Genomic DNA, 24,458 nt, shown 5'->3' with positions numbered 1-24,458 from the left:
ATCTTGGGAAAAATACTTTGAGACTATGCAAATATCCTGTTTTACCTTAAACTTTTGCCCACTAATTTTAGCTTCCATTGGTGGATCTTCTTTCCAGCAATTAACACTGTGGTGGTGTAATTGTGATTTTTTTATTTCCCTCATTCTTTCTTCACTTATTAACTGAAATTTTTCCTGAGGAAGATTTGTCCCATCTTTCTCATTTATTTATTCAGTTATTTATGTTGTTATGCCTTAAGGATATTTATTTTATTCTTTGAGTTATAGTCTAATGCTATCAGTTTTTTTTGTTATTGTTCAAATTGCTCCAACTTTGACCATTGGGAGCTCTTTGACATTGACCTCTGTGTCCTTTCAACATGCCCTCTTCCTTTTTTTTGACACATCCTAAACTTTCTAGTACCACAACATGCTCCAAGCTGATCTTTCTTTTCTACCCTAGTCCTGGAATCAACCACTTCTCCAAGGAGTCCTGATTGCTTTTATTGGAGAGTGGTATTTGGAAATCCAGATACAGTCACTAGATGTGCTTATTGCTGCTGGGGCTCTCTCAGCCCTCTCAGTGAACAGAGTTTAAGGAAGTATGTGTATGTATACTAACCCATGCATATACATCCTACATTTCTGTATCTATCTAAATATGCATAAAGAAGACCAAGCATGAGTTCATACTGATTCTAATCCAGTCCTACAGGGTTCATTTTTGTCTTTTCCTTTTCCTTACTTGTGACTTCTTTCTCTAACAGTTAGAAACCTGGGTTGTATTACCTACAATATATTTACTTATTTTTTTCAATCCTGAGTTACATATAAAGTAATTGCAAAATTGCTGACCCCTACCCCTGTGAGATGCAGATTTGCCAGCTAAGGTACAGTGTTCGTGTAAGTTATTTTGGTCTTTAGCCTTACTCTGTCTAATCGAAACACTGCTTTGCAAAGTTACTAGGTCAGCTCTTTACTTTACCACCCCCTTCATTGTGGTTACATGGTTCTTTAATAGTTCTGTTCAGTTTATTTGTCACCCTCTGTATTCTTAGATACTTATTTTGTTATTGCTTTCATGGACTTATGAAAAAACAGGTTTTCTTTTTTAAAAGAGAATCCTTCAGCCTTATACATTTTACTTAATTTCCCATTGGTTCCTATGCATGGACCAGTTTCTTTCTCCTGCTGCAAAAGAAGGTAGGCTCTGAAGCAGAAGAGGACTTTGTCATGCGAAATATTTCCATAAGGATTTTTTTTTTTAAAGATTTTATTTTTTCCTTTTTCTCCCCAAAGGCCCCCAGTACATAGTTGTATATTCTTTGTTGTGGGTCATTCTAGTTGTGGTATGTGGGATGCCACCTCAGCATGGTTTGATGAGCAGTGCCATGTCCGCGCCCAGGATTCGAACCAACGAAACACTGGGCCGCCTGCAACGGAGCGCGCAAACTTAACCATTCGGCAACGGGGCCAGCCCTCCATAAGGATGTTTTGATAAACTTCTAGGTCATGAACCAGTCAGCCTACCGGCATAATCTTCCCTCTTCCATTGAAGAGTCAGTGCTCCATGAAGGCACATTTGCATCATGTTGTATTCGAGTTATTCTACCTTCTTCAGTAGTTGCGATGATATCACACCCTAGACAGATGTTTTCTACATAAAAAACATTGCTAGATACATAAGCCTGTTGCTTCTCTGATTTCACTTCCTGCTCTTCCCTGCATTCGTGCTGCTCAGCCACACTGATCCTGCTGTTCTTGAACTCACTGAACTTGTAACCACCTCTTCACCTTTGCCATCTGCTCATCCCTCTGCCTAGGACTTGCTTCCCTTGCATGCTGATCTTTCATCTCAGTTCTCTGCTCATTTGTCACCTGTCGAAGAGGCCTTTCCTGACCACCCTATGTATAGTAGCATCCCCCTTCCCTGTCACTTTTCCTTTTATTTTTCTTTATAGCACCTATCACTACCTTACAAATTATGTGTACACACATATGCATATACATTTTGTATTATTGCTTGTTTCCACCACTAGAGCAAGGACTCTGTTCACTGCTGTGTCTTCAGTATCTAGAAGGGGCCTGGCACACCTGGCACAGAGTAGACTCTCCATAGATATTTGATGAATGAATAAATATTGGTTATATTAAGTGAATGCTGGGTTGAAGTATTTGAACACTTTTTTTTTGAGGAAGATTAGCCTTGAGCTAACATCTGCCACCAATCCTCCTCTTTTTGCTGAGGAAGATTGTCCCTAAGCTAATATCTGTGCCAATCTCCCTCTATTTTATGTGTGGGACACCTCCACAGCATGGCTCGATAAGCGATGCATAGGTCCAGGCCCAGGATCCAAACCTGTGAATCCCAGGCTGCTGAAGCGGAGCATGCGAACTTAACTGCTGTACCACTGGGCTAGCCCCTTGAACACTTTTACTTAAGTTTCCAAGGATATAAATCAGTGTTAGGGGAAACTTCCTTCTTGTCTTCCCTCACCTTGGGTTTTCACATCTTTGAATAATAACAACTAATCTAGGTATAAAAGCAGAGTTTGCAAATCTCTTGTTCATATGATATTTTATTTAATGTGGAAAACTCTTGTCTCTTATCTAAGACTGACGTTCTTATTCCCATTACTTTTATAAGCAAGAAAAGAAACAGATAATGTTAACAAATGACTAGACGTATTTAGAGATTTGTTTTTATTCTACAAAGTTTAGACTTAACTCACTTTTTCATTTTCTGTATTCTTTTTTTGGTGTATAATCAGACCAATTTTTTTACCAATAATCAGACTAGGTTTTTACTATTGATAGAGCCCATGCTTTTCTGACTTGTCCAAAGTGGGAGTTAATCCTATGTAAAGCCTGTCGTGATCTGCCTCTTAACGTAGAATTGACTGCTTTCTCTTTTGGGCTCCTGCTTGCCTGTGTCCTGCAAGTTTGTTATCCCTTTGTGGGTAAGAATTAGATATTATCTCTGTATTCTCACTCCCTTGCACAGTTTTGGCACATAGAAAGGATGTGATAAATCTTTAATGAAAGGAGAAAGATCTGTGTAGACTGACTTAATTGAAATTTTTCTGTATCTCTGGACATTGATATTATTTATTTTTTAAAATCTTGGTATAGGAGTAAACATGGAAGTACTAACTTCATTCCAGAACAATTTTTGGATGACTTCATTGATCTTGTTATCTGGGGCCATGAGCATGAGTGTAAAATAGCTCCAACCAAAAATGAACAACAACTCTTCTATGTATCACAGCCTGGAAGTTCAGTGGTTACTTCTCTTTCCCCAGGAGAAGCTGTAAAGAAGTGAGTAATTGCATTTTCCAAATCAGTTTTTAAAAAATACTTGCTATAATGATCTGATCATCCCATAGGTTCAAGGTACTGATGATATTGTTATTTATATGGTTGATTTATTTATGAAGATTGATCATTTGATGTACTCTTGCTATTTTCCCAGATTTTAAACCATTTTCAACATGACAGCATCCCAACGGTATTAATGATTTTGCTGATCATTAGGCAAATTCAAGACTAACATTTCTATTCATTAAATTTTGAGTAAGAGTGCTATAAAGGATGATTACTAATTTCACAAAGTCCATTTATAAACAAATTCGCCTTCGCCTAAAACCATTTATGAGATTTTTCTGGTTATAAATGCAGTATTATAGCATATCTCATTTCTTTTAATTCTTTGGGGGAATTATGTGATAAAGTAGTTAATAGTGATTAAACCCAATTTTTAGAACAGGTTTTATTTACCCTTTGAATCCACTCAAGTTCTGCTTGTTATGATGATAATAATAGGTTTAAAGAACATGGTAGTAGGGTACAAGTTTGCTGATTTTTTTTCTTCATAGTTCTGCTGCTAATTTATGTGTGTGCGTACATATATGCACACATATAATACATAGATATGTAATACTATGTACTGTATATACTACTGTCATAGTCCTGATAACATTTTATTATACTTATTGTTATGTCTGTCTTCCCTCACCAGACTGTATGTTTGTTCAGACAGGAAAAATGATGGATGAGTGGATTTTATTCTGAGGAAGAAGAGTGTTTAACGTTTTTTCCTGTGATGTAACATTAAGATTAAATTCCAAAAAATATTTTCAAAGATGTGATTTTATAAAGAAATATTTTGTAGAAACTTAGAGGTATGGTAGTTGTGATGTGCACATTTTCCTGAGGACATTTCCCATGTGACTAGGCTTTCACTTCCCTCCTCATTTCAGACATGTTGGTTTGCTGCGTGTTAAAGGAAGGAAGATGAATATGCAGAAGATTCCTCTTTGCACAGTACGGCAGTTTTTTATGGAGGACGTTGTTCTGGCTGCTCATCCAGACATTTTTAACCCAGATAATCCTAAAGTAACCCAGGCCATACAAAACTTCTGTTTGGAGAAGGTAATTCTTCTAAAGGTCGATGAGATCTACTTTAGTTGAGAGATTATTTACATTGAATTAATTACTTCAGTAGAGTTGAGGGAAGTCATTATATTTGTTACACTCTCTCGAAGCCTGTAAGGAACCACTGTTGTTTGATAAATGAGTTTAGTTAATTTAAGTTAAACACTTAAAATGTGTTTGCTGTGCACCTTGTAGCTTCAGCATAAGTCCCATACCTCCCCTCCGTGCAGATTCCCACCCCTAAACCTCTGCGGAAATTCTCGAGCCACTACTGAAGTTGCGTGAATGCATTTAATAGTGTGTAAGTTGACAGCTTAATAACATTAATTGCTGACACATATTCAGTTCGTGTTCCATGTTAGCTCTTCTGCTTTGCATTTTTTTCTCAAAAAATCATGAGGTAGTAATAACGATAATAATTACCACCGATATTCATTGACTGCTTATATATTCTGGGCACTATTGATGGCATTTTGCATTTAATGCACTCAACAATGCTATAGGTAGGTGCATTCTACCATCCACATTTTACAGGAAGAGGAACTGAACCTTAGATAAAGTAGCTTGTCCCGTGTCACAGTTTTACTAGCAGCATGTAGCTGACATAACTGAAAAGTTTAAGAGTATGCTAGTTTCAAGATGACTAGATCCAGAAACTCATATTAAGATTATAAATTTCTCTGTCTCTATTTTTGTGTCTAGCCCTGTGCCACCCGCTCTGATGGTTTCTCTCTTAAGCTTCACTATAAGGAAGGAGTTTTCACATGGTGGCCCACAGACTTACATTATCCTTACAGCTGAAAGAATCATTTTTTCCAGTTGTTCCAAATAAACCCCAGCACTGAGTTTCACTGGACTAAGGTCATGGACTTGTCCCTAACCTGAATCTCTGAAGCCGGGGAGATGGAAAATTAATTGATTGGCCAGGCCTACGGTAGTCAGGAAGCCCAGGGTCCCTGAACCTTGGCACATTGACGTGTTAGACTGGGTAATTCTTTATTGTGGGAGGCTGTCGTGTGCTTTGTAGGATTTTAACAGTATCTCTCTGACCTCTACCCGCTAGATGCCAGTAGTACCCTTCCCCCAATCATGACTATTTTTATTTTGAGATTGAAGAAATGCTAGAAAACGCTGAACGGGAACGTCTGGGAAATTCTCGACAGCCAGAGAAGCCTCTTATACGACTGCGAGTAAGTCCTGTGCATTAAACTGTATTGATTCTCAGAAGATGGTGTTGTACAGTTCACGTGAATTTTTCTTTTTTGGAAAGCAGTAAGGAGAGTACATATAGTAATAAGAGCACTCTCCATTGGGCAGCAAAAATAATAAAGCTGTCAGGACTTGACGATAGTTTAATTCTGATAGGTTTGGTATTTTTTATGTTCTTCATTTTCTCAATAGTCTGTTGTATTTGAGAGGTTTGCCGAGCTCTCTGACTTCATCCTCTACAGCTTCCCCTCCTCTCACTCCATTTCCGGTGCCTTGGCCGTCTTGCAGTTCCTCAAACAAAGCAGACACACTCACCTCTGTCAGGTCTGCTCAAATGTCACCTCAGTGAGGCCCCACCCTGATTAAGATTGCAGCCCCACGCCTTCTCCAACGCTCCTCATTTCACTTACCCTCCTCTACTTTTTCTTTTCCTTTTTCCTACAACACATTTACCTAACTTATTATATACAACTTATTTATTTTGGTTATTGTTTGTCCTCAAATACAAAACTGTAAGCTCCACAAAACCATGGAACATTGTGAATTTTGTTAACTGATACATCCAAAGATCCCAGAACAGTTCCGGGCATATAACAAGTGCATGATAAATACATTGAAAGAATTAATGAGTATTTAAGAGCATTAATAAATTCTAAGCAATTGGAGTGTTTCCTATGCCTATAAACCTGGTTATCTTTTCTGTCATGATATAAACAAACAAATAACAACAAACCTCTTTTTTTGCCCCTGTGCCTTTCCGTCTCCTAGCTCCTACCCTGTCTTTTTTATTTTCTTCCAAACGCCTCAGAATACATAGCCTATACTGCTCATCTAACCTTCTGTTCTTCAATCCGTTATAATCAAGGCTCTGACCCACCATCTCAGGTGGAAAAGATGACCTTCAGTTGTCACATCCAGTGGTCTTTTTTCATCTTACTGAATCGCTCTTTGGTGTTCTTTTCTTTGAGTAATATTTGTCCCCATCTATTTCCTAGTTAGCCCTCTTTTCAGTCCAGGCATATGGCTTTCATGACCACCTATATAGTAACGATTTCTAGATCTTTACCTCCAGCTTAGACCTCTTGGTTGTGGTCCAGGAGTCCCTCTAAAGCCTGGTGTTCAAGGAGTGCGGTCCTCAAACCAGCAGCATTGGCATCACCTGAGAGATTCTTAAAAATGCAGACTCTCAGGCCCCACGTCAGACCCACTGAAGTGCATTTTAACAAGATCCCCGAGAGATTTGTGTGCATATTAAAATTTGAGAAGCCCTGGGATATAGAGCATGAGGGTCAAGCATACAATCTAGAGCCAGACTGCCTAGGCTTCATCCTCGCTCTGCTACTAGCCATGTGACCTGAGCAACCGGATCTCTTGTCCCTTGGTTTGTACTTCATAGATTTACAAGAGCTACATGAATTAAGTAGTGCCTGGTGCAGAGTAAATAATCTCGTCCTTTCTCTCTATCCCATTGTCGTTGTAGTTGAGTTCTGGTTATTTCTTACCTGGCCTATAGCGGCAGCTTCCTACCTGTCTCTGCCTCCAGTTTCCCCTCTCCCCACCCCTAGCCTATCCACAATAATGCCAAAATAATCTTTGTAAAGTACAATCTTGCATGCCTTTACTGCTGAAAATGATTTAATGATCTCCTAGCACTTAACACCTTGTATTATGAATAAGTTTAAACTCTTAGATGACATTCAAAGGTCTACATGACCTGGTCTAAATCGACCTCTTTGGCTGCTACCTTCTTTTCCTGCCAGTAATCCTAAACTCCAGTTATATTGGACTAAGAGTTACTGTTCCCTGGGCCCAGTGGGGTTTATTTCACTCTTCACATCTTTGCCCATGCTGATTCTGCTGCGTGGAATATGCTTCTCCCTTTCTTCCGAAATATCTCCTTCAACACCCACTAAATCCTCCCCTCTTCAAAGAAGCCTTTCTTGACCTCCCTTCAGAGTTGATGCTTCTTCCTTTGTGTCCTCAGTCTACTTTGTTCATACTTCTTAGAGCACTATTCACATTCTGCTTGTGGTTATTTATATACATATTTGTCTTCCCATTGAGCTTGTGAATTTCTTGAAACCATGACTGTGTTTTATTTATGCTTATATTCCTGGCTCTTAGCAGAGCACCTAGCACATTGCGGCCACTAGTAAAGTTTGCTTAATGAACAAATTTTGTGACTCTTAGGAACAGAAAATTACAAATAAAGCTAGGTTGGAGTATAATTGTTAAAATATCTCAAGAGTTTTGGGGGAACCCAAGAGTGTGAGCATTTAGCATTTTCTGTGTTATAGCATGGCAGCTGTAGAGATGTTCTGGGTAACACAAACATTGTTGCTTTGGCGGAACACATAGGCCTCTTTATTGTGGCAGAAGATCCCATGTTTCTCGTCTGTGTCTGCCTGACACCATTAGAACCAACCAGACTTAAATAGAAAATTGGCATTCTTTTTCCTCAACACAGTAAATTGTTAATTCATTCCTGAAACAAAAGAACAGATATTTTCATGAAAGTAATATTGCAAAAGCGCATTGTATCAACTAGAGGACCCTCATTAATTCATTGATTCAGTGAATGAATATTTATCGAGTACCTTCTGTTCTGCATGCTTGGGGACACAGTAACGGTAAAACAGACAAGGTTTTAAACTTGTGGAGTGTATGGGAGGTGGAGATGTGAAGAGAGACATAATAAACAGATAGCAAATAAGTGAACGAAACATCAGCTGGTGCTACGTGTGATGAAGAGTGTAAGTGGGGTGGAGGTTAAGGCATAGTCTGGATAGGGTGATGCGGTACAATGCTACTTCCCAGAGCATATTTTGAGAACAGCTGGTTTAGGAAAATAATTCTCTCTCTTAGAAAGCAGTGTAGTATTTTTCTTTGTAAATGTCTGTGTACCACTATAGACTTCTTTAGAAAGAGCCTGCCTTGAGAGCAATTGTTAGTTCTAAATAGATACTATGTTTGAAGGTAATCATTTCTCAAAGCCCTCAGATTTGATTCTTTTCCTCCGTGGGTTTTTCCCATCATTTATCCTTGTCTAGTATGAAAGCATATCCTTAAGATGATGGACCAATTAATTCATATATATAGTGCTGGCATTTTATTTTGGTGGAGAATTTTCTTTCTGTTTTAAAAGTTTAAAAGTCTGTTTAGAAATTCCACCTCCTTTTCAGATGGTACTCCTGGTGCCTAGACTATTAGTGTTATCATGAGGAGATGTAATCATTCTGACATTGTGGGAATTCTTGCTGTAGCTTGATTCCATTGAACAAAGTGTTTTGCATAAGCTTATAAACCTTCAAAGCTTTGTTTCCTCAGTAGTATAAGTGGTGTAACACCATCATGATCTTTAAAATGAATCATAGAAAATTAATTTATTAACTTAAAAATATTGAGCATAAATATAAAAACTGACATTAGCAAACTGTTTTCCAGCCTTCATAGCTTATTCTGTGTTTCCAGGTGGACTATAGTGGAGGTTTTGAACCTTTCAGTGTTCTTCGCTTTAGTCAGAAGTTTGTGGATCGGGTAGCTAATCCAAAAGATATTATCCATTTTTTCAGGCATAAAGAACAAAAGGAAAACACAGGTAAGCTAGTTATTTTTAAATGTTAAAAAATGCTCTTATAGAGTTTATGTAAATCAATTAATAAAAGAAGTATAAAATAATGGAAAATGTTTTAGTATGATTCTTTTTAATATCTTGACAAATAAACTGATAATAATTAAATCTCTTGTCTTCTAAAAATTATAGCAATCATTTTTAAGCCTGTAAATATCAGTAAGAAACAGAAGACTTTCTCTGCAAATGTAGTGTTTCTAAACAGTGCTGCTGAGTAACACAGACTGAGGGATTTATTGCCTATATGTTATTAATATTCAGAGAATATGCTCTCAAATTTCTCGTTCTTAAGTATTCCAGCTTTGGAGTGTACAGTGATTTATGAAATAAGAGGTGTCCCGTAGTTTGATATTTCTGATGATCAGGTAATTAATTTCCAATTAAATTTCGTAAAAACTAGTTGCCTTTATTTTAGTACTTATGAAAACAGGTCATCTGACTGAAATAGTGCTTCTTTGTGAGAAATACTGATCATCTTTAATAGAGAGGCTCTTCCCCTTAGAGCTATTGAGTCAGAGAATTTTCATAGGACACTCTGGCCCTTGTTTACAAGTGAGCCGCTGAGGTTTTCAGTAAGCTGGATTTAATGGGCTTCTGTTTTCACTGTCAAATTGTGATCAAAATTGTGCAAGATGTTAATTCAACCTGAAACATCATTCAGCTATTTCAGTAGAGCTCATGGAATACTGTTTTAGGGGAAAAAATCCCTATCAGATAATCATATTTTTATGCTGTGAATTTTAATTAGTTGCTTATTGATATGGCTTACTTTAATTATGCATCCTTATCAATTCCTTGAAATTTTATGGGTGTAACATTTGTAGGAATACAGAATATAGAATTAGTACTTTATATTACTTGAGTTTCATCCATAGTTTTAATTCCTTTTTTGTTTAAACATAAATAGCTTAATGGAAACAGTGTATGTTTTATTGAAAGCATTTTTCATTGTTTTGGCCAGCTCTGCTACTTAACTGCTTGTGTGTTGTTGTGCAAATTACTTGACCTCTCTGATGTCTATAACATCAGGATTGTACCTATTCTTGCCTCCTAGGATTGTCGTGAGGTTTAGATGACATACTGTTTGTAAATGATCTTAACGTAGTGTTTGGTATAGTAAAATGTAGCAGTCATATTTATGAAGTAATGTTAATTCTCCTGTCATGAAATTAACAAAAGATTTCTGTTCACTTGTCCTCACCACTTCGCAGGAGGCACACTGCACTTTGTGCCTCTGCACCCTCTAGGACTTTGCGTGTACTTTTTCCTCTGCCTCAAATATTTTTTCTCTTTTGCTTAGTGAATCATATTCATTCTACAAGTCTTGGTTCAAATGACAGCTGCATTTGATTTGTGCAAATTATTTTCAACCTTCTTTGAGAAGAATTAATTTCTTCTCTGTGTGTTATATCTTCTGTTCTCACCTTCGTTATAGCAGTTGCTACCGTGTATTGTAATCATTTGTTCTGATGGGCAAGTATCCTGTCTTTTTATCATTGTGTTTTCAACACCAGGTTCAGCACCTGCCAGACACTTAATTTTCATTTCCCTGACAAAGGTTATCAGCAGAGCAGATACTGGACTTGATGCTTCTTGACTTCTTGTCCAGTATTCTTTTTATTTTTCACTTACTGTTTTTTGAGATGACCATCCTGCTTAGGAATGCAGCTAACGTGCGTTAAGCATACATCCCATTTGTCTCACAGAATATTAAAAAGTGTACTTAGCGGCTGAGATTTAATTAAGTTGATAATTTTTACTGTTTCATCAAGGACATACTTAAGTGAAACTAACTTGTTTCGTTTTGTTTTGAACTGTGAGTACGTGGTGGTGACTAGAGTTCCCAGCCACTGCCTTGACTCATCCCAAGGTGCTGGCAGTTTACCACGATTGCTTTTGTATCATCACTGCAAATGTCAATACAGTGGAAAAGGTAAATGACATCTTAGTATTAGTATGAAAATAGTTTTGACCTTGAGTGCCCCCTGAAAGGGTCTTGGGGATCCCCAGAGGTCTCTGGACCACTCTGTGAGAACAGCTGCAAGAGACATACTACTGGAGATATGGAAAAGAAATACAGACTTTGGGGAAGAGCTGTAGCTATTAGCAAAAATGCCATGTTTTTGTCTCAAAATTTACCATGTTGAGCAAGCTGACAGTTGATAAAGTTTGGCCGTTCCTCCTCCACTGACAGCAATGTGCAATGAGTTTGGGCACCTTCACTTCATGATAGAAGTCACTATTATTTCATGGACTTCTTTTTTCTAGGAGAAGAGATCAACTTTGGGAAGCTCATCACAAAACCTGCAGAAGGAACAACTCTAAGGGTAGAAGACCTTGTGAAACAGTATTTCCAAACCGCAGAGAAGGTAATTTCTTAATTACAGTTCATATTTGGAATAATGGCTGTCTTACAGTAATAGATTTTAATTTAGGATATGTATTAATTGATTAAACAAAATGAATCCTCAGAATGTTTCCATGAAGTAAGTAGGGTAACAATTAATTACATTCATTTATAGTTATTACACATCAAGAAAAATAAGTGGTCAATTAATGTTAATTATTAATATTGTTTTTATTGTGGCTATTATTGTTGATGTTATTATCTTCTTTCTCTTTTTTTTCAAGATTGGCCCTGAGCTAATATCTGTTGCCAATCTTCCTCTTTTTTTTTTTACCCTCCACAAAGCCCCAGTACATAGTTGTATGTCTTTATAGTTCTTCTATGTGGGATGCCACCACAGCATGGCTTGATGAATGGTGCTGGGTCCCGGCCCAGGATCTGAACCGGCAAACCCTAGGTGTACCAAAGCAGAGCACGTGAACTTCACCACTACGCTACTGGGCTGGCCCCGATATTATCTTCTTACTTTCTTTTTACTTCTACTGCATAAGTCTGAATCCAAGATTTAATTTTCTTGCATCTGGGTATAATTTCAGAATTAGTTTATCGATTTAGCCATGCAATGGTGAAGCTATTCTTGTTGTCCTGAGTGTATGCCACTATAAGATCCTCTGGTTGTATTATTAGTTTTCTATTGCTGCTGAAACAAATATCCACAAACTTACTGGTTTACGACAACACAAACTTCTTACCTTGTAGTTCTGTAGTTGAGAAATCTGGTACTGGTCTCACTGGCCCTAAACTGAGATGTCAGCAGGGCTGTGCTTTCAGGAGGCTCTAGGGGGGAATGCATTTCCTTGTCTTTTCCAGCTTCTAGAGGTGCCCGTGTTTCTTGGCTCATGGCCCCATTCTTCCATCTTCAAAGCCAGCACTGTGGTGTCTCTCTGGCCATCTTTCCTCAATTATGTCTCTGATTCCCTTCTTCTGCCTCTCTCTTCCACTTTTAAGGATACTTGTGATTACACCTGGATAGTCCCTGATAATCTCCCAATTTTACAACCAGCTGATTATCAACCTTAGTTCTTCTTTGCCAGGTAACATATTCATAGGTTCCAGACATTAGGATCTGGACATCTTTAGGGGGCCATTGTTCTGCCTACCACACTGGTTAACTGAATCTCTCTTAATCATCAGCTGCCATTTCTGGACTCTGTCCCAGCCTCCACATTTTCACCTGTCCTGAACTCTCCTCCCTTTTGTTGTTTTTGCTTTGCTTTCTCTGGCCCTCAATATTTATCAGTAGGCTTAATTACTGTCCATTGTTTTGTTTTGTTTTGCTTTTCCCTTCAATAAGTAGATGACTTGTTTGTCTTTTTCACGGGTAACATTATTCTGTAAATTTTCCTTGCTCATATAGAATTATTTTGTAAAAGATACTAATTTCTGCATCCAGTGATTTGCATCTCTTCTTGTAGAATGTACAGCTCTCACTTCTAACAGAAAGGGGAATGGGCGAAGCAGTACAAGAATTTGTTGACAAGGAAGAGAAAGATGCCATAGAGGAATTAGTGAAATACCAGTTGGAAAAAACACAGCGATTTCTTAAAGAACGTCATATTGATGCTCTAGAAGATAAAATCGATGAAGAGGTGAGTAACCAACTTGGGGTGGATGAGTCTGCTTAGACAGTCTCTCCTTGAGAGTAGCTCTGACTTTCTTTCTGTAAACTACTGTTTAACCTCTCTGAATTGTTTTGTTTTCTCATCTTTAAAATTGAGATAATAAAATGAGGATTAAATTAGAAAATGTCTGATAAGTATCTAGAACAAAGTCATATATTATTGGTAGCCAATAAATGTTAGTTTTGTTCTCCATAGATAGTATCTTCCCTTGAACATCATGAAAGTGCTTTAAATTGAATCTTGTAGTATGAAAATTTCTGCTCATTTCAATTTTTTAGAAGTTTTGATTGAGATTTTGAATTTCATATAGAAAATACATTCTCTCTAAGCGTAAAGCAGTGGAAGAATTACAGAGGAAAAGCTCTTTAGATTTGACTACATAAAAATTTTAAATGTTTGCATGTCAAATTGTCAAAAAAAAAAACAAAATTAGAAGGTATTGACATGGAAAAAATTATTTGTGGACAGAACAAAGGCTATCTTCCTAATATAATATTAGAGCGCTTTTATAAATCTTAAGAAAAATACTACACATTTCAATATAATAATGAGTAAAAGACGTGAATAGATGGTTCACAAAAGAAATATAAATGGCTAATAAGCATATGAAAATGATGCATAGCCTAGGATAATGAAAGAACCTCAAATTAAATGTATTTTTTATTTGTCAAATTGGCAACAATTTGAGAAGAATATTTAGTATGCTGCTGGTAGGAGTGTCAAATCTGAACAGCTGCACTGAGAAGCAGTTTGGCCGTGTGTGTCAAGACACGTAAGAGGATTGCCCTTAACTCAGCCCTGAGAAATTTTCCTAAGACAGCAGTGAAATAGAGATTGGTGTATGGAGCAATTCATCTTAGTGTTCCCCACAGTGGGGAAAATTGGAGATGTCTTGGTAAAATAAATGTTAGCACATACATACTGTAGAATACTATATAATCATTAAAAGTTACGCTTTTGAAGCACATGGAAAAATAGAACTTGGAAAAATATTTCCAATGTTAAGTGACAAAAGAACTCCAAAGATGTAAGACTGTACACAATATCCCAATTATATTTATTTTATATTTGAGTATGTGTGCATGCCAAGAATGGAAGAAAACATTTCAGACATTATCAGTGGTTATGTTCAGATAGTGGGATTATAGGGGATCATTTTCTGTATTTTCCGTATTCCCTGTAAGAATCTCTAAGCAGAAGAACAAAACATTATTTTAAAAACTCGTTCCCTTTGACTTTGATTTTACTGCTTTTAGTTAGTTAACATAGCTCTTTTAAAGCCTTATGGTGTCAGTGTACAATTAGTCATATTCAATGCCGAGTACTTTTACAGTTAGGGCAGGTAATCGGCACTCTGAAATCATTCACTCTGGGACTGGATGTATTGGGTTCATAGATTTTTAGCAGGGATGGATTTCTCTGAAATAAAACATGAGCATCCTACCTAAATGTAAAATGCAAAACTGTAACTCCTAGGAGATAACATAGGAGAAAACCTACATGACCTTGGGTATGGCAGTGACTTTTTAGATATAACACCAAAAGCATGATCCGTGAAAGAAATAACTGATAAGCTGGGCTTTATTAAAATTAGAAAATGCTCAGCAAAAGACAATGTCAAGAAAATGAGAAGACAAGCCACAGACTTGGAGAAAATATTTGCAAAAGACACATCTGGTAAAGAACTCTTCTCCAAAATATACAAAGAACTCTTAAAACTCAGTAATAAGAAAACAGAGAACCTGATTTAAAAATGGACCAAAGACCGTAACAGACCTCGCCAAAGAGGATATACAGGTGGCAAATAAGCATATGAAAAGATGCTGTATGTAGTATGTCAATAGAAATGCAAATTAAAACAACACTGAGATATATCACTACACACATGTTAGAATGGCCAAAATCTGGAACACTGACAACACCAAATGCTGGTGAGAGTGTGGACAACACAAACTCTCATATAGTGCTGGTAGGAATGCAAAATGGTACAGCCACTTTGGAAGACAGTTTCTCGTAAAACTAAACATACTCTTACAATACGATGCAGCAATCGTGTTCCTTGGTATTTGCTTGAAGGAGGTGAAAACTTGTGTCCACGGACCAGCCCTGTGACCTGGTGGTTAAGTTCGGCATGCTCCACTTCGGCAGCCCAGATTCGGTTCCTGGGTGCAGACCTACACCACTCGGCAGTGGCCATGCTGTGGTGGTGATCCACATACCAAACAGAGGAAGATTGGCACAGATGTTAGCTCAGGACGAATTTTCCTTAGCAAACAAACAAACAAAACACCACATTGCTTCAGTTAATTTAAAAAAAACTAAAAAACCCCATAAAAACTGATGTCCACACAAAAACCTACACATGATTTTTATAGCAGCTTTATTCATAAGTGCCAAAACTTGGAGGCAACCAAGATGTTGTTCAGTAGGTGAATGAATAAGTAAACTGTTAAGTGTCCAGACAAAGAAATATTATTCAGTACTAAAGAGCAATGAGCTGTCAAGCCATGAAAAGACTTGGAGGGACCTTAAATGTATACTACTAGGTGAAAAAGGCCAATCTAAAAAAGCAACAAAATGTATGGTTCCAAGTATGTAACATTCTGGAAAAGGCAAAACTATGGAGGCAGTAGAAAGATCAGTGGTTGTCTGATTGGTCATGGGTGGGGGAGGGGGTGAAGAGGCAGGGCACAGAGGACTTTTTGGGCAGTGAAACTCCTCTGTGTGATACTCAGCCTGCTAGACATTTTGACTTGTATGTTTAGTAGACATCCTCAAACTTTTTAACATTCCCTATCTGAATTGCTAATTCTTAGCCCCTGTTCTGACTGTAGTGCTCTAGTGGAAGCAGCATTCTTTCATTTGCTTAGGCCAGAAACTTTGAAGTCATGCTTCACTCTTCTCTCTCTCATCCTGGCTGTCTATAAATCCTTTTAGCTCTACCTTCAGAATATATACAGAATGTGACTACTGCTCTCCACCTTTATCACTTCCAATGGTCCAGAGCATCGCCGTTTCTCACCTGGATTATTCTAATAGCCTCCAAACTGGTCTCCCTGTTCTACCCAGACCCTTCCTCCACCCCCTATTCTGTCCTCAGTTCAGCTGTCAGTGATCGTCACTGTACAGATGAAGTCACTCCTGCCTAAAAAAAAAAGTCCTCACAGTTATTTACAAGGCCTTATTCAGTCTGGCTTTCTGTTACTTCTTTGGCTTCATATCTGCTCCAGCCACAGCAACGTCCTTGCTGTTTCTTAAACATACTGGGCAATGCCTTTGCACATATTCTTTCCTTTGATTGGAATGATTTTCCCCAGTTGTTTGCAAGATTCATCCCCTTCCTTTTAAAATCTTTGCTCATATATTACCCTCTCAGTGAGGCCTCTCATGATCATCCTATTCAGATGTAACCTCTCTGCAGCGCTCCAGTCCCTTTTCCTGCTTTGTTTTTCTCTGAGCACTTACCACCTTTTGCAAAGGTTTCGCAGGTCCAGATATTTAGGACCCACAAAACTCCACTGAGCATACTCACTTAAGGTTTTTATTTAAATGCAAAGGATAAAGTACAGAAGAAAAAGAGGATAGGCAGGCATGAGGGATCTGAGAGACACCAGGCATAAGCTTCCCATGTCCTTATTGTACACAGTGTACCCCGGATTGAACACTAACATCTGTGAAGAAGTTCCCAGGGGGTCTTTTATGCCCCTCTGCTGACATAATCAAGCCATGCTGGCTAACTGGTTGTGCAGGTTGAAAACCATCAGTAAATAAACTGGCCCTGGGAATGCCAGAGGCTTCTCAGAGATAAGGATAGAACTGTCCTATCTGTAGGTTAACTACCTGTAAATTAGCTTTCCCAACTGTAAATTTCCTAGCTGTAAATTAACTTGATCCTACATGCCTTCTAAAACACAATGTAACTTCTTATTTTGTTTATTGACTACCCTTCCTTACACACACGCACACAGACACACACACTCTCACAGATTGTAAGCTCCATGAGGGCAGAATTGTTGATTATTTTGTTCATTGTTGTAATTCTTACAGTAGTGCTTGGTGCATAGTAGGCGCTCACTAAATATATAGTTATCAAATATACTAAATATATAGTTGTCAAACATCAAATAAATGCAGCTTATCTCTAACTATGTAACTATATTATAAGAGCCTTGTGAGCCAGAACCAGTGAAAAAGGAATCTCTAGTATTCTTCATCGTACCAGGACCATGGTTCGCAAACAGCAAACATTCAGTAGTTGACTGTTGATAAAATGGATCTGCGGAAGCCCACCCACCTTGAATAGCATTTCAGAGGGCCTGCTGGACGGCTTGCAGCAGGTGCACAGAATGATGTGAGCAATGCAATAAATAATTCAAACCTCTTCAAAGAGAGATGTTTGTTTTTAACTATTTTACTGAAGGATAACACCCATGGGTTATTGGGATCTTTTCCTCTGCAGTCTGACAGACTATTTTTCAGTGACATGGAACATTCTGGCAGCAGGTGGTGTAATTTTGCCTAGGGCCAATTCTTTTTAGAGTACATTTCTGAAATTTTAATGTAAGTGACCGGGAAAATATGATTTCTTTAATCGGTCTTTTGTGAGACAAACCTATACTTAAATTTCGAAGTTTTATGCTGTAATGGAAAGCATCTGTTAATTGTAGCCCATTATTTTACATTTACATAACAGGAATAAGCAACATGTTTGTAATTTATTCTGTTATAATCCAGGTGCGTCGCTTCAGAGAGAGCAGACAAAAAAATACTAATGAAGAAGATGATGAAGTTCGAGAGGTAATTTCTCTGCTGTGAATTTCTATGCTTCTCTGTCAGTTTGTTAAATTAGAATAACTAGTAAGTTCATTTCGAGTAGTCCATCCACAGAACCTAGGTTTGTTGGATGGGGCTGAGGAGGGGTTGGCTAAGGATGGCTGCCTTTGACTTATTCCAGCTTAGCCTACCAAAATTCTGCTTGCCAATATTCTCTTTTTTAAACCCTTTGCTCTTGCCTAAAACTGATTTAATTGTGTGTTTGTTGTAGGGTATGGGGTTGGGGGCTAGCATGTACAACAAGAGCCCTTATTAGTCAAAATAATTGCTAGTTATTATCAGGGCATCTTATCGGTATAAGATAAAATCTCACCCTACTGAGCTGATATTATTTTGGGCAAAAAAGAAGAAACTTAGTGTTTTGGTGAGCAGTTATCATAGGTAAATATACAGTGTCCCCTGGCCTTTCTCAAGGGTTGAAATCAGCTTCATCACCATTATCACTGTCTTCTCCGTCTCTTTGCAGTTTAGGAACTTGAAGTTAGTAACTGTTTACTTAAATTTTGGGCCTCCCTCTGGTGCTTGGTGAATCAGTGATTGAAGTATATATTCCTACTTTCTAATTGTCCTAGTGTTGTATGACTGCTATTTAGAGTTTAAAAGTTATTTTATAAATGATTTACTGTTAGGATTTTGTCTTGATTGCTTTCATTCAGCATTTTTTATAATACCTGTTATAGATAGCCATTCGGCTTTATATTGGGAATACAGATATGAAAAAGGTATAGTCTGTGTCTACCAGAGAGTCTGAATTTAGTAGGTGAGACAGACATATGTAGAAAGAAAATATTAAATCATGTGATCTGAAGTTTCACCCTCACTGAATTTCACCCTCACTGTCCTACTAGTCTGTTTTCATTTCCTAAATATTTTGTAGCTGACAGTGGTGAATTAGAAAGAGTTGAAGCACTCAAAACATCTCTCAAGTTAACTTTTACTAGTCCCACTATTTTCTCTGCAACAAGAAGAAAGGAATTAATGGGAGCCCACCCCTCCCCTTTTAAGTAAGGTTTTTTGCCTTGTTTTAAGCACACTCCTTAGGTAGAAGTCAGTACCTGAGACAGTAAGAAGGAAAAGGAGAAGGACCCTGCTTACAGAGATGGCGACTCTCAATTTACTTTTGTTCACCCCCTGAGCCCTTCCAAAGGAATCCCTATTTAGCAGTTCACCTACTGATGACTACTAGGTAACTCCACAGCCTTTCATGTTGAGCAGTTTTAGTTTTAGACCCTGACGTAGGAAAAATCAGTTATCAAATAATTCTTCTTTACCATCTCTGGAGGCCATGAGACAGACTCTGAGCCTTTTTAAAAAAATTTAAAAAAAAATTCCGAGTCTAAATCTGACATACTTCATCATCTGACCTTCCATCCTTGGTATTTAGGATTTTACAGTGATCCGATGCCACTTTTCTGGAATTTTAAGGAATAAAAAAGTGCATTTTTGGTGTTATTACAAAAGTTTGGTGTTCTGTAACTCTCCCTTCTCCAAATTGTGTCCCAGTTCATTAGAGTATGTAGAAGTATGAACAGTGTAGTAACTCAGTTCATAACCTTGTCTTAAAAGAATATGCTAGGATAATCTTCTAAAAATTGAGTTGTAAGTTTCACAAATATCTTTTCCTTTTACTACTTACTCTCCATGGAGTAAGATAGGAAAATTTGCAATATAAACTAACATTACTAGCAATGGTGCCAGTATTGACAGCAGTTTTTTCCCATACTGTGCCTTTCATTAATAGTCATTGATTTCATTAATAATAATTGATTATAGAACTAAAAGCTACCACCATCCACTAAATTTCAAAGAACATTCCCAACATCAAAGTCATTCTCCTAAATAAATGTATCGGAAAAAACAGAACTGATTACCTACTTGGCTTTATTCATTACTGTTTTCAAGGGGGAAAGGGAAATGGGAGTTATTGAATTTTTGCTACGTGCCTTACTTACACTCTCTCAGTTTCCGTTTTACAAGTGAGGAGACTGAGACCAGACTGAAGGCCACATGATAGGGCTGGAATTTGAACCTCACAATTTCTACCAAGTGTAGACTTTTCCACCACACTGTGTCCTATCAGAACTTTATATTATAATAACATTAATACAAAGCACGGCCAATGAATGGCTAAAAATTTAAAACTTCTAAAACTGTCATGCAGCACATCAAGATCACTGTTCATAATAAGCATAGATGCAGCTACTGTGCCATTTACAAGATGATTTTTTGGAATCTAAGAGGAGGAAGATATAGATTCGGGATCCCTTACCACATTTATTCCATTTGTGTTCATCTTACAGAGTGACCTTAAAGTAGAAAAGACAGTTTGCCAAATGGCAGGAGCGAATGCTTGAAAGAAATGATTCCTGGTTCCTGGATTATTTGGCTTAAACTTGATTAACCCTTTCAATTTACCAGATCACAGAAATATTTTTTTACAGTGGTTCCTATATGTTTGAAGCCACTAACCTCATTACTGTTTTAAAGTGTGAAAATTTACTTCAAGGAAGGTAGGAGGGGACGTGACAAACTTCACATGGGAATTTTTAAGAGGAAAGAACTTTTGGGTTTATATTTTCAGCTGTATTTTAAAACTGTAGCAAGTAATCAGGGCTTCTTAGGTAATTTGTCAGCATGCCATAGAGTGTTGTAAATTTTTTCATTCTTAGCACACTATTTAGAACTTGACTAATGAGAAGAATTTAGAACTGAGACTTTCCCAAGCTGTAATTCACAGCTTTGCAGAATCATTTAGCTCAGAATATGCATCCTAGTACCCTGCTCATTATTTAAACAAACAGGCAGACCAAAGCATTAGCTCTTCCATTTGGAGAAAAAACATGCTTCACCATCTCTTGTTCACATAGAAACTCTCAAGTATTTTCTTTAATTATAAGTTCACATTTAAGTAAAAGGCCGAACAGTAAATATTTTAGACTTTGCAGACCATATATGGTCTCTGTCACATATTCTTCTTCTTTTTTTTTTTTAACAATCCTTTAAAAACGCAAAAACTATTCTTAGTCTATTCTCACAGTTCATAGTTTATCTGGCCTCTGATCTCTTATGTTCTATCTGAATTTGAGGCAAGGTTGATATCCTATTTCAAACTGTAATACTACGTACTATCAGCAGAGTGAAAAGGCACCCCACAGCATAGGAAAAAATATTTGCAAGTCGTGTATCTGATAAAGGATTAATATCTAGAATATATAAAGGACTCCTAAGATTCAGCAACAACAAAACAATTTAAAAAGGACAAATGACTTCAATAGACATTTCTCCAAAGTAGATATACAAGTGACCAATAAGTACATGAAAAGATGCTGAACATCGCTAATCATTAGAAGAATGCTAATCAAAACCATGAGATCCTACATCACACCCTTAGTATTGCTGTTAGCCGAAAATTAGAAAATAACAAGAATGGGCAAGAATATGAAGTTGGAACTCTGGTGCATTGCTGGTGGGAATATAAAAACTGCTGTGGAAAACAGTTCCTCAAATAATTAATCATAGAATTACCATATGATGTAGCAATTCCACTTCTATGTATTTGCTCAAAAGAATTGAAAGCAGGGACTCAAACGCATTTGTATGCAAGTGTTCATAACATTATTCACAGTAGCCAACAGGTAGTAACAGTCCAAACCCCATCAAAAGATGAGTGGGTAAATAAAATGTGGTATGTCCAGTGGAATATTATTTAGAGTTAAGAGGAATGAAATTCTGATACATACTGCAACATGGATGAACCTTGAAAACATTATACTAAGTGAAGAAAGTCAGACGCAAAAAGGACAAATATGGTATGATTCCTGTTATATGAGATGCATAAGGTAGTCAAATTCATACAGACGGAAAGAAGAATAGTGCTTCCCAGGAGGTTGAGGGGGTTAGGGAATGGGGGATTGTTTAATGGGTACGGAGTGTCAGTTTGGGATGATGGAAGTGTTGTGGAGATTGATGATAGCAACGCTTGCACACAACAGTGTGAGTGTGCTCAATGCCACTGAACTGCACACTTAAAAATGGTTAAAATGGTAAGTTTTTTGTTATGCATATTTCACCACAATTAAAGAGAGTGTAATACCAAGATAGTATGTTTTCAAATCTCACAAAAAGTATATGGAAGCGTCGTCTTGCCCTTGGCTCTAGATCTGTACTGTACTCAGAATGGCTCTACATTTACACTCATGAGGTCTTAGAAATAACATACTTCCAAGATATCCGTAAACTCCAATGTCTGTTACACAGAAAAGGAGGAGCTAAAATTATATTTGATTGTGATGTTTGAGATGAAAAACTGAAGATATATTTAGACAAAAGTAAAGTATAAAATTTGGAAATGATGGTAATTCTTTCCAAGAAATAATAATCATAAAAAGGCATCTGAATTTTAAATTTTGCTGGATTCTGCCAGATGGCTCCAAAGGTGTTACACCAGAGTACATTCCAACCAATAGTATTTGGCCATGCTTATTTCCCCACATCCTTGTCATCATGATGTATTACTACATCTTTTGATCTCTGTAAATCTAAGATGTGAGAAATTATTTCTGAGTTGTTTTTAATTTGTACTGCTTTTATTGCCAGTGAGTCTGAGAAATTTTCATGTTTATAAATAATGTTTATGTGAAACACCTGGTCATGTTCTTTGCCCAATTTTTTTTTTCCACTGGGGCATTGGTCTTTCTCTAATTGATTTGTATGAGTACTGACGTGAAAGTGAGTGCAGGCTGGATGTGTGTGTAGCATATTGAGGGTTTTTGTCATGTAAAAGAAGTGTCCACCTCTTCCTGAGGGTTTTTCTGTTTGTTTAAATCCAGAATGGGTGATGAATTAAGTGCCTATTTGGCATCTTTGGAGATAAGCATGTGGAGTTTTTCTTTCTGTATTCTGTGAATATGGTGAATTATATTAATACATATCCTATTACTGACCCATCCTTGGTCTCGCTTTGTGAACCCTCTTGTAATGGGTATACTAGTCTGTCCATATTCTCCTAGATTATCTTTGTCTGCTTTAATATTCATAAGTAAGATACTGTAATTTTCTTTTTTGTGCATGCAATCTTTGCCAGTTTTCAGTACCATGTTATGCTGGCTTTATAAAAAGAAATTGGAAACTTTCTTTCTTTTGCTGTGGTACTATTGAAATGGTAGTAGAATTATCTGTTCTTTGAAGATTTGGTAGAATTTAATGTGAAACTTTCTGATTGTGGTCCTTTTTTGATTGTGGTTTCTTTTCATTAAAAGAACTAATAATTTTCTCAAAATTTTCTTTGATAATTAGCCTTTTGTGACTGTCTCTCTTTTCTTGGCTCAGTTTAGGTCATTTATTTTCTAAATTACTTAGAAGTGAGCAGAGTATTTTGTCATGATTCTTTTAATTTTCCTTGGATCTTTTTTCCCCTCCATTCTCATTTCTTTGCTTTAATAATTTAATTCATTGCTTTAATTGTTTCATATGTTGTGATATGGAGTATTTTTACTGCCATTATTTTCTAAATATTCTACAATTTTAGTTTTGTTTTGCAGTTTGGAGTCAGGGTTTTTGTTTTATTATTATTAATTTCTAATTTTATTGCAGGGTGATTAAGCAGTATGATAATACTATAATTTATTGATATTTTTCTTAGTACCCCATTATATATCAGTTAAAACGTTTCATGGGGTCTTGAAAAGAAGTATTTATTTTCAGAGTATAGAGTTCGACATGTATCAATTAGATCTATCTTATTCATTATGTAATTTAGGTCTCCTTTTTTTCTTTTAAATATACTTTAAAAACAAACGTACAGCTAGTTCTCGTTATTTGTGGTGGTTATGTTCCATAAAGTCACCATAAACACTAAATTAGTGAGTACCGAACCATCGCTCCTAGGGGAAATACAGGGTTAGGTTCTTGCCAGCCACTTGTTACAACATTTTTGTCAACCGATCAGTACATAACCCTTTTCATGTGTGTTTCTTTTTAAAGACTCCTTATTTAACATACATTGTTGGTTCATTAACATTGGACTCATGGCCCACAGCCTTATAACTCAGGGCTGAGTACAGGTATCTAACACAGGTGTTTCCTCCGTAAGGCACATCACAGCCTTCTTGCACTTAGGAACGAGACAACACTTCAGGAGTACACTGGGGAGGCATTTTAAAAGTAAAGTCACCGATCAGAAGCACAAAATTGTGAAAAATGTGACACTAAATATACTATGAAAAGGACACTTGTTTAAAGTGCAAGAGCTGAAACAAGAATGCTGAGTGTCTCGTTGTTCGACCTCATCTAGGAATGTGTGTGTCAGGTGACTCAGAATTTTCACTGCTTTGCACACGTCTAC

At 37.1% G+C, this 24,458-nt stretch overlaps 1 protein-coding gene across 1 annotated transcript in view; it reads left to right on the top strand.

The window, feature by feature from the left end:
* The window catches only part of MRE11 (MRE11 homolog, double strand break repair nuclease), a 62,893-nt gene that overhangs the window by 12,845 nt on the left and 25,590 nt on the right, over positions 1-24,458 (top strand). Inside the window, exons 8-14 of the mRNA XM_046637662.1 lie at positions 3,112-3,297; positions 4,239-4,410; positions 5,523-5,603; positions 9,094-9,220; positions 11,522-11,622; positions 13,076-13,249; positions 18,017-18,079. Of these exons, the coding sequence (XP_046493618.1) occupies positions 3,112-3,297; positions 4,239-4,410; positions 5,523-5,603; positions 9,094-9,220; positions 11,522-11,622; positions 13,076-13,249; positions 18,017-18,079 (904 nt within the window). The remainder of the gene's footprint in view (positions 1-3,111; positions 3,298-4,238; positions 4,411-5,522; positions 5,604-9,093; positions 9,221-11,521; positions 11,623-13,075; positions 13,250-18,016; positions 18,080-24,458) is intronic.

The sequence above is a fragment of the Equus quagga genome, chromosome 14, assembly GCF_021613505.1.
Source record: "Equus quagga isolate Etosha38 chromosome 14, UCLA_HA_Equagga_1.0, whole genome shotgun sequence".
Classification (NCBI taxonomy): Eukaryota; Metazoa; Chordata; class Mammalia; order Perissodactyla; family Equidae; genus Equus; species Equus quagga.
Note: the sequence above shows the minus strand (reverse complement) of the source record. Positions and strands in the feature narration are given on the sequence as shown.